The sequence below is a fragment of the Sinocyclocheilus anshuiensis genome, unplaced genomic scaffold (assembly GCF_001515605.1).
Source record: "Sinocyclocheilus anshuiensis isolate Anshui unplaced genomic scaffold, SAMN03320099.WGS_v1.1 scaffold387, whole genome shotgun sequence".
Lineage (NCBI taxonomy): Eukaryota > Metazoa > Chordata > Actinopteri > Cypriniformes > Cyprinidae > Sinocyclocheilus > Sinocyclocheilus anshuiensis.
The window spans coordinates 896,522-906,420 of record NW_015549624.1 but is presented as its reverse complement, the minus strand read 5'-3'; the positions used below and the strand labels follow the sequence as shown (position 1 = coordinate 906,420).

Sequence of the window (9,899 nt, the reverse complement as noted above, 5' to 3'; positions counted from 1 at the left end):
GACTTTAGTCTTTGCAACTTTACTGAACTTCTTTATGCACCAAGAGCTTGTAACACTTCAAAGAGAAAGGAAAAATTGAAATCGCATCATATGACCCCTTTAACTTAAATTTAATAACTTTGCGTACCGAAAAGACCGAACACGCAGGAAACCTTTGCCATCATTAGATACCTTCATTGGGCCAATTGCATGGACCTTACACAATGTAAGTAAATGGGTTATTTCTTTGAGGATTTAAAAGCAGAAATGTGAAACTTACGATTTAAAAAAGTAAAGTTTGTCTTGTCATTTTTTCAGTAATTTTAGGGTTTGTGGTGTAAATAAAATTTAAAATTGGAATTAAGTTATGTTCAGCTACGGTTGCCATATATAAGAATAAGACGTGAAATGTCTTGTTTTTTTCTAAATAGTTTGGCAGAAGACTACTTGGAAAAAAGGTACACCAAACACACTCTGAATCAAAATGAGCTGCGGAAATGAAATCAGCTCAGCTGCCAGTTCTGGCACTCTTGTTAACAAAGTCATTTTGTTGGGATGCCAATTTTAAAGTAACCTAATGTGCCCTCTCACTTGTATCTGTTACGTCAAGAACTGAAGTGAAAGAGAGAATAGAAGTTTCCATGACTGAAGGGAACTAAATTCACACATTGTGTGAGCTCCCGTCTGTCAGCAAAGCTGCTGGGGCTTTAGTACTTAGTAACCCAAACGTGTCACTGTGGGGGCTTACAATGCTGTTGAGCGGTTGCGGCATGTGATTCATGGGTATGGCAGCAAGAGCCGGGTCTGACTGCAGAGAGAGCCAGAGTCCACTGTTATCTAACAGACCAGCAATCTGTGTTTCAGCTTGGACTGTTCACCCATGACAGACCTTTTGCAGCAGGATGTTGGGGATGGATTGTGTAAGTAGAGTAACTAATATTTTATTTTGCATATTCAGAGTTTGGAGATCAGGATTATGCTCTGACCTTCTAATCCTGTTGTTCACATCATCAAATTTTTAGTCATTGAACTGTGATGATCTCTTATCCAATGCAGCAGAGAAAAAGAGCATTGAGGAGGTTCTGGCAGGTGCAGAATTGGCCCCAGCCCAATGCCTGTGGACTACAGAGGCCAGCGGATCAGTTCAGCTGAGAATGGATGAACTTTGTCCAGAACAGCCCATCACTGTGCATCAGATGTTTACTAACTCAGTTCAGAAGTACGGGAAGTTGACCGCTTTGGCAAGCAAAAGAGGAAACAAATGGGAAAAAGTTACCTTTTCGGAATATTATCACCTCAGTCGAATGGCCGCCAAAGGCTTTCTAAAGGTGATCTTAGAGCAGTTTTTAAACACTATTTTATACATAGTGTGTTCATTTTACAAATTTAATTTGCACAGCTCGTTCTCATGTAATTTATAGATTAGATATAATACAATAATATTTGAAAATTCTCCTAGCTTGGTCTGGAGCAGTTCCACAGTGTAGCCATCCTGGGGTTCAATTCAGCAGAGTGGTTTATTGCTGCTGTTGGAACTGTCTTTGCAGGGTGAGAAATACCCATAGTTTTTTTTTTAAGCTTAAAAATTCCACACTTGCAATTTTTCAATTTAAATTGTACTGCATAATCGAGGTGCAGCTGGATTTGTGTATTCAAACTATGTCTAGCATACTGTTTATACCAGGGGTCCTCAATCTCGAGATCCATTTTCTTGCAGAGTTTAGCTCCAACCCTAATCAAGCACACCTGAACAAGCTAATCAAGGTCTTCAGGATTACTACAGTTGCAGGTAGGTATGTTTAATCCAGGTTGTAGCTAATCTCTTCAGGGAAGTTGATCTCAAGGTCCAGAGCTGAGGACCCCTGGTTTATACTATACATGCTGGATGAAGCCAAGCTACAGTTGCATTATTCCAACTGGTCTGTTAGTCTGACTTCACAAATATCACAAAAGCATACAAATCTAACTTTTAAAGTACATGTAAATGTACTTAGTGTGAAACATGGAACAAGATTACTAAAATGACCCTGGGTTAACGATCTCAAGTGTAAAAAGCTTGTTTACACATTGGTCAAGATGTTGCAGGGGCCTTTAACATCAAATAAAACATTAATTGAATTTATTAAAGTGGGAAGGGAGTATTAGGTCTAGGATCATTGCCCTCACATCTATATTTTGTTTGTGCTAGGGGTATAATGGCGGGTATCTATACCACAAACTCGCCAGATGCCTGCCTCTACGTTGCTAAAGACTCAAGAGCCAATGTCATTGTTGTGGAAAATCAAAAGCAGCTGGATAAGATTTTACAGGTAACATTTGGTCTACTTTATGTTCTCAACCTGGACCTCCTCATACTCAATAAGCAAGCTGATTAATACTCCTGTTTGTCTTGTTAGGTAAAGGATAAGCTTCCACACTTGAAAGCCATAGTACAGTATTCTGGATCTTTGAAGGAGAAGTTGCCCAATTTCTATTCGGTGAGTGTCTGATATAGAGATCTCTGAGTTAGCATGTAGGCCAAAGTCACCCAAAGAGTTACCATTACTGTTTGTCTTTGAACAGTGGGAAGAGTTCATGGGACTAGGACTGGAAGTTTCTGATCAAGAACTAGATGAAGTCATCAGTAGTCAGAAAGCCAATCAGTGCTGTGCACTTATTTACACATCTGGGACAACCGGATCCCCGAAAGGAGTGATGCTAAGCCATGATAACGTAAGCTGCTATGGAAAATGACATTCACAATACAGCAGCAATGTTTTGCTGCAGATTAATGAGTTTTAAATTCTGGACTCTTATAGATCACATGGACAGCCCACCATGCAAGCAGGGCTGGAGATATGCAGCCAGCTGAAATCAGGCAAGAGTCTCTGGTCAGCTACCTTCCTCTCAGCCATATTGCCGCCCAGATCTATGATCTCTGGACAGGGATTCAGTGGGGGGAGCAAGTTTCCTTTGCTCAGCCAGATGCTCTAAAGGTAAATGTTTAAGAACAGAACTTTTGTTTAGCTTTAGGCCAATCAGTCCTGCTCCTGGAGGGCCACCTTGCTGCAGAGTTTAGCTCCAATATGCCTGCCCTTCGTACACACTTCCTACCAATCTTACACACTCTACTGGAAGTTGGAACCCCTGCTTTAAATGTTGTATCATGATCAAATATCAGTGTTGTAGTCGAGACCAGGACAGGACCCGAGTAGATCAACTCTCGAAAGTCAGAGACCTGAAGTTGGTTGATTATATACATTATAATCAACCCCCCATCCAAGATTCCCGGTGCATCACGTCAACGGCCAAGTGCGGATACGCCGATTACCAACAGAGGCTATGGCACCTGGACACACTGTTGGGTGGACACAGTTCCGGTTATGCTGTGGGCAATGTTTTCTTGGGGCACTTTAGGCCTCTTTATCCCAATAGCACAATTACTGACAGCTATGAGGTATCTGAACTTCATTGCGGACCAAGTGCACCCATTCATGGTAATGGTGTACCCTGCCGGTGATGGCCGTTGCCAACAGGATAATGCACCATGCCACACTGCCAGAATTGTCAAGGAGTCAACTGTCAACTGTTGTAAAGGATTGAATTCTACTCTACATTGTTCTGGTGTTTACATTAAATTTTATGTTCCCTTTTAGGGGAGTTTAGTAGACACTCTTCGAGAGGTAACCCCTACAGCCCACATGGGCGTTCCTCGTGTTTGGGAGAAAATTATGGAAAAGATCAAAGAAGGCATTTCACGGTGTGGATACATGAAAAGGAAACTGGTGACATGGGCCATGTCTGTTAGTCTGGAGGCTAATCAAAGGCTTACCAAGTACGTCATTTGTTTTACAGTATATCACTGTCCACATTACATTGAAGTTATTTGAAGTTTTATTATGTTTATGATCATTTTCTTTAAATTAGGGATGAGGAGAAGTCATTCCTCTTCACTCTTGCAGACAGTTTGGTCTTGCAGAAGCTTCATGCTGAGCTGGGCATCTCCAATTGTGTGAAGTTCTTCTCGGGAGCAGCACCTATTGGAAATGAAACTCTTCAGTTCTTCCTTGGCCTCAACATTTGGCTGTATGAAGCCTACGGGATGAGTGAAAGCTCAGGACCCCACTTTATGTCTGGACCAAAAGCGTACCGATTTTCAAGGCAAGCCTTCTTACCTCAACTTACAGGTTGAGTACCTTCAATCTGAATGCCAATGATCAACAAGTTCACTGTCTAACAATTCCCAAAACTCTTCTAGCTGTGGTAAAGTGGTTCCGGGCTGCCGATACAAACTAGTAAATGTAGATGCTGATGGCATTGGAGAGGTGTGTTTCTGGGGCCGCAATGTCTTCATGGGATTCCTCAATCTGGAGGATAAAACAAAGGAGGCTTTGGATGAAGATGGATGGCTCCGGTCTGGAGACTTGGGAAAGGTAGATGAAGATGGCTTTCTTTACATCACTGGAAGAATAAAAGGTAAAGGATGCTATTTTTTACTAGCTTTGATGCTATAATTGGAATCAGGTTAGCTTAAAATGGCATTTCCATTCAATCTCTTTCCATTCAGAGCTTATCATCACGGCTGGAGGAGAGAACGTTGCCCCACTTTCCATAGAGGATGCTGTAAAACAGGAGTTGCCAATCATCAGCAATGCCATGCTGATTGGAGACAAGAGGAAATTTCTGTCCATGCTGCTAACGCTAAAGGTAAACTATGCCTTGAGAAAGGCTCTGGCTTCAACAACTCAAACCATTTAGGTTAATCTATTATTCCTTTCCTTGGATAGTGCACAATCAATCCGGAGACTACAGAACCCACTGACATTCTTAGCTTGGGGGCTGTGGAATTCTGTCAGCGGCATGGTAGCCAATCGACAAAGGTGTCAGACATCATTGGAGGAAAAGACAAGATAGTGTACCAGTCCATTGAAGAGGGCATCGCACGGGTCAACTCAAAAGCAACCTCAAATGCCCAGCGCATTCAAAAATGGACCATAATAGGGAAAGATTTCTCAATTGTTGGAGGAGAACTAGGTGAGTGCTGTGCACACATTACTTTTATCCAATGGGGACAAAAATAATATATTTTCTGATGGATCTTTACTTCTACTGAAACTGGAACAATAGTTATTTCCAAAAGATAATAGAATTATGTTACTTTTCAGGTCCTACAATGAAACTACGTCGCCCAGTGGTGTTGCAGATGTATCACAGTGAAATAGAGAGTTTTTACAGAGAATAGACAACCTCCAGACTGGCTGCATCTCTGTTAAAGATACTGTTGCTTTTTTGGCCAATCATATTGTAGAAATTAGATTAATGATTTATTTTTTTTAAATCTAAAAACACTAAGTGCCCTAATTTTTTTAAATTTCTATCATTAAACATACTGTTAATTGTCTTCCATGTAAATTGGATATGTTTAATATTCTTGTATGTTTTGCCCAGATCTTAAAAATAAAACTTGTGCTTTGCCGCTTTGTCTATGGATTTACTGTATTTGTTAATGTTAGTTTATGCAGTATTATTATAATGATCTTATAATAGTGCTCTGTAAAAATAAAGACATGAGTTGTTTTGTCCATAAAAATAGACGTATACATATCCATCCAAAGTCATGTCTTGATAGTACAGTCATTTCACAATTGACACAGCAAAGGTCAAGAACTGTTTGAATTATATTAATTGTTAACCATAATGCAAAGTTCATAGCTGATGTAAAAGCTTAAGCATAAAAATGTGAAACATATATTCACGGTTTTAACGGATTTACCACACTTTGAAGCAAGAAACAAAACAAAAAACGAAATAATTCAAAATACCCTTTAGGTATTTACGCCTCTACTATTTGGACAAGATTATTCCTGTCATATGACAGAATGGCAAATTTTCATAACACATCAAACCAGAGAAAGTGTCCAGTCAATAAATACAGTTTATCTTAGATTATGTAGTTCCTTTTTGACAGATTAAAACAGCTCACAAATACAGTCACTGAAGGACAAGAATTTAAGACAGTGCTTTGCGGTTCTGGAGAAACGAAAATGCAGACACTTAGTAGAATTGTGCGCAGATATCAGAATGATACGAAAATTATTATTTTTTGTTTTTTTTGACTGTCAGTTCTTTAGGCATCAGATCCAAACATACACACTAGAAAAGCCTCAATCCATGTCCTGCACTCTTCGGCAGATGTCAGCTGTGAACTCTGAGCACTTAGAGTTTCCACCGAGGTCTTTAGTCAGAACCTGAAATATTAGATGGGTAACAGACATAAAAAAACAAACTCTGTCTTGATGGTGGAAGCTAGAATCTAAATTCATATTCAATGACTGATCCTACCTTTTTTTCCCGTATGGTGTCGAAGCAGGCCATCTCAATCTTATTAGCATGCCCATGCAGTCCTATGTGGCGCAGCATCATGACGGCACTCAGCAAAAGGGCGGTGGGGTTCGCCAGGTCTTTGCCTGCGATGTCGGGGGCAGTTCCGTGTACCTAACACATAAAAAAATGGATTATGATATGTGACCCTGGACCAACAAAATTGATATTCTGAATAAATAAGCTTTCCATTGATGTATGGTTTGTTAGGATATAACAATATTTGGCCGAGATACAACTATTTGAAAATCTGGAATCTGAGGGTGCAAAAACAAATCCAAAATCTTGAGAAAATCGCTTTTAAAGTTGTCCAAATGAAGTCCTTAGCAATGCATATTACTAATCAAAAATTAAGTTTTGATATATTTACGGTAGGAAATTTACAAAACATCTTCACGTAACATGATCTTTACTTAATATCCTAATGATTTTTGGCATAAAAGAAAAATTGATAATTTTGACCCATACAATGTATTGTTGGCTATTGCTACAAATATACCAGTGCTACTTATGACTGGTTTTGTGCTCCAGGGTCACATATATGGAATGATGCTATTTGATCAATCACTCCATTGTGAAGCTATTGCATCAGAGTCCAATACATACTGATTCAAATATGGCGACACCATTTGCTCCGATGTTTCCACTGGGAGTGACTCCAAGACCCCCAATCAATCCGGCACACAGATCACTGAAACCCAAATCAAAGCCTGGTGAGACTTGCACTTTGTAGATAATCATATCACATTTATTATCAAATTATGCTTTAGTTTATACAGACTCACCTCAAGATGTCGCCATAAAGATTAGGCATTACCAGTACATCAAACTGAGAAGGATCTTGCACCATCTAGTGGATAATCACAATACAAAGTAATGTAAAGGCTGTGAAAGTAAAATGATTTCTGGGTCACTACATTGAGCAGGTCTTCTAATAACTCTCATAAATTATTAAATGGTTTGAGAATTATTACAAAGTTGATCATCATGAAATTTAATTTACATGAAAAGGGGGACCACATTTATTTTCAAATGCGGATTAAACTACAGGGAAGCCAAGCCCAAACTGTATTCGCGGTCTGTGAATGCAATGCACAAGATTTCTGTATTTTCCATACGTATAAGTAAAAAAGGTCAAACTGAAACTGAGAGCATGCAGCACTGCATATGCTTGTAATTGTTAACTAGATATATCAAATATATTATGTATTAAATAGATGATTATTTAAGAAAAACTGTATGTAATTAAAATAAAGCTGAAATAAAATATAAACATTGAAATAAAATATAATACAATATAAGAAAAAATGTTAATTGAAAAACTCATTTAAACTTTACAAAATGAGAAATAAGACAAAGTTGAAGTATTAAAAAGTAAATAAAAATAGAGCTCCAGGTATATAGAAATACAATATAAAAAACTAATAAAAACAGCAAAAGCACATTTAAAAAAAAAAAACCTTATGTTTCACAGATGAATAATGAATGAAGTTCTCTTGTAAACATACATTGAGACAGACTGTATCCAGATACATCTCAGTGAATTTCACGTCCTTGTAATTCTCAGCAACCTCTCTGCACTTCCTCAGGAACAGACCGTCGGACATTCGCCTAGAAGACATCACTGAATTTAGCATCTTCATATATTACAATTATTTTGTAATTAGATCCAACAAGACATTTGTTATCAGTAAAAACTTGTTATACAGAAATTCTTCATAGCTACAAAGTTACTATATGTGATTTGTGACTCTCACATGATGTTGGCTTTGTGAACGGCTGTGACACTGGCTCTTTGGTTATTCCTGGCGTACTCAAATGCATACTCAGCGATGCGCCTGCTGGCCTCCTCTGTGATCAGTTTAATACTCTGCACAACTCCATCCACAATCTGATTAAGAGTGAAAATAGTGCAAATATAATATTGAGATAACCAGATCTTGGCAAAACCATGTTTAGGTTTCGAAAAACAGGGTCAGGTTAGCTCATACAAAAGGGCAAGATATGATGACTGTTGTACAAACTCAGATTTAAGTTTGCACAAGTTTCATATGGTGGACTTGATCTATAAGGCAACTTAAAGGAATAGTTCACCCAAAAAGGAAAATTGTGTCATTAATTACTCACCCTCATGTCGTTCCAAACCCATAAGACTTTTGTTCATCTTCAGAACATAAATTAAGATATTTTTGATGAAATCCGAGAGCTTTCTGACCCTGCATAAACAACAACGCTACTACCACGTTCAAGGCCCAGAAAGGGAGTTTGTTAAAATAGTCCATGTGACATTTTAACGAAGCTACAAGAATACTTTTTGTGTAAAAAAAAATTTGAATAAAGTCGTTATTTTTGTTACCTTTGCGCACAAAAAGTATTTTCGTAGCTTCATAAAATTAAGGTTGAACCACTGATGTCACATGGATTTTTTTAACGATGTCTTTACTACCTTTCTGGGCCTTGAACGTGTCAGTTGTGTTGCTGTCTATGCAGGGTACAGATGAACGAAGATCTTACAGGTTTGGAACAACATGCAATTAATGACAGAATTTTCACTTTTGTGTGGACTGTCCCTTTAATGCTTTATGTATAAAACCACATCATGTACATTACCATTTAAAAATTTTGGGTCTGAAAGTTGTTGTTTTTTTTTATATCAACAGAAAATTTGAGAAAAGTAAAAAGATGTTTTAAAATTTACACTACTGTTTGGAGTCGTTGTGATTTTTTAAATGTTTTTGAAAGAAGTCTCTCACAAAGACTATATTTATGTGGTCAAAATCACAGTAAAAACTGTAATACTGTGAAAACTGTGTTCTATTTTAATATATTTTCAAATGTAATTTATTCCTGTAATGCAAAGCTGAATTTCCAGCATAATTACTCCAGTCTTCAGTGACACACGATCCTTCAGAAATCACTTAAATATGTTGATTTGCTGCTCAGGAAACATTTCTTATCAATTTTGAAATGAGTTGTGCTCCCTTATGTTTTTGTGAAAATTTCTCTGAAACATAAATCTTCATTATACTAGGGTTGTGACGGTGAGGAAATTTTCCCATCGGTTAATCGACGTGTGACAACACCGGTAATCACCGCGGGGGCGTTCCCTCTTTTCCTTGCTTTCCTTCGCTTTTAAATAGCTTGTAAAAGCGGCGTGCGCATTTTTCTTTCACTTTCAAATAGCGGCAATTCGGCGTAAAGCAATTGTTCGTTTTTAGTTCGTTAGAATTTTCCCTCTTTTCCTCGCTTTCCAATAGCTTAAAAGCGCCTTGAACATTTTACTTTCACTTTTGAATTAGCGACAGTTCGGCGTCAATTGCTTGAATGCAACAACAAAATATAACGTCAAACTCACTTTAGCCTATATATAAAACATTGAACTTTTATTAACAAAACAAATACAAATACACCATGCTATATGGCAGGCTATGCCTAATATAAAATAACAAATAACTTACATAAAGTTTAAATAGGTATACAAAACTGGAAATAGGCTAAGTAAACATGTATAATATATAACCAAATAAATAAGAAACGTAGAACGTTTATTAGCAAAACGA

General features: G+C 37.8%; 2 protein-coding genes across 7 annotated transcripts in view; one reads left to right on the top strand and one right to left on the bottom strand.

Annotated features, from left to right (window-relative positions):
* The window catches only part of LOC107659501 (long-chain-fatty-acid--CoA ligase ACSBG1-like), a 9,497-nt gene extending 3,759 nt beyond the window's left edge, over window positions 1–5,738 (top strand). The window contains exons 3-15 of the mRNA XM_016448463.1: window positions 844–899; window positions 1,036–1,307; window positions 1,439–1,527; window positions 2,168–2,288; window positions 2,376–2,456; window positions 2,542–2,691; window positions 2,778–2,954; window positions 3,615–3,793; window positions 3,886–4,119; window positions 4,217–4,434; window positions 4,526–4,665; window positions 4,746–4,992; window positions 5,124–5,738. Of these exons, the coding sequence (XP_016303949.1) occupies window positions 844–899; window positions 1,036–1,307; window positions 1,439–1,527; window positions 2,168–2,288; window positions 2,376–2,456; window positions 2,542–2,691; window positions 2,778–2,954; window positions 3,615–3,793; window positions 3,886–4,119; window positions 4,217–4,434; window positions 4,526–4,665; window positions 4,746–4,992; window positions 5,124–5,200 (2,041 nt within the window). The 3' untranslated portion in view covers window positions 5,201–5,738. The remainder of the gene's footprint in view (window positions 1–843; window positions 900–1,035; window positions 1,308–1,438; window positions 1,528–2,167; window positions 2,289–2,375; window positions 2,457–2,541; window positions 2,692–2,777; window positions 2,955–3,614; window positions 3,794–3,885; window positions 4,120–4,216; window positions 4,435–4,525; window positions 4,666–4,745; window positions 4,993–5,123) is intronic.
* A 326-nt stretch (window positions 5,739–6,064) lies between these two features.
* LOC107659502 (isocitrate dehydrogenase [NAD] subunit alpha, mitochondrial) overlaps window positions 6,065–9,899 on the bottom strand; it is a 9,857-nt gene continuing 6,022 nt past the window's right edge. For all 6 annotated transcript variants that reach the window (XM_016448464.1, XM_016448465.1, XM_016448466.1 and 3 more), the window contains 6 exons: window positions 8,097–8,230; window positions 7,848–7,950; window positions 7,125–7,189; window positions 6,946–7,030; window positions 6,301–6,453; window positions 6,065–6,206 (listed from right to left, as the gene is read on the bottom strand). In XM_016448464.1, coding sequence (XP_016303950.1) covers window positions 6,123–6,206; window positions 6,301–6,453; window positions 6,946–7,030; window positions 7,125–7,189; window positions 7,848–7,950; window positions 8,097–8,230 — 624 coding nt within the window. In that variant the 3' untranslated portion in view covers window positions 6,065–6,122. The remainder of the gene's footprint in view (window positions 6,207–6,300; window positions 6,454–6,945; window positions 7,031–7,124; window positions 7,190–7,847; window positions 7,951–8,096; window positions 8,231–9,899) is intronic.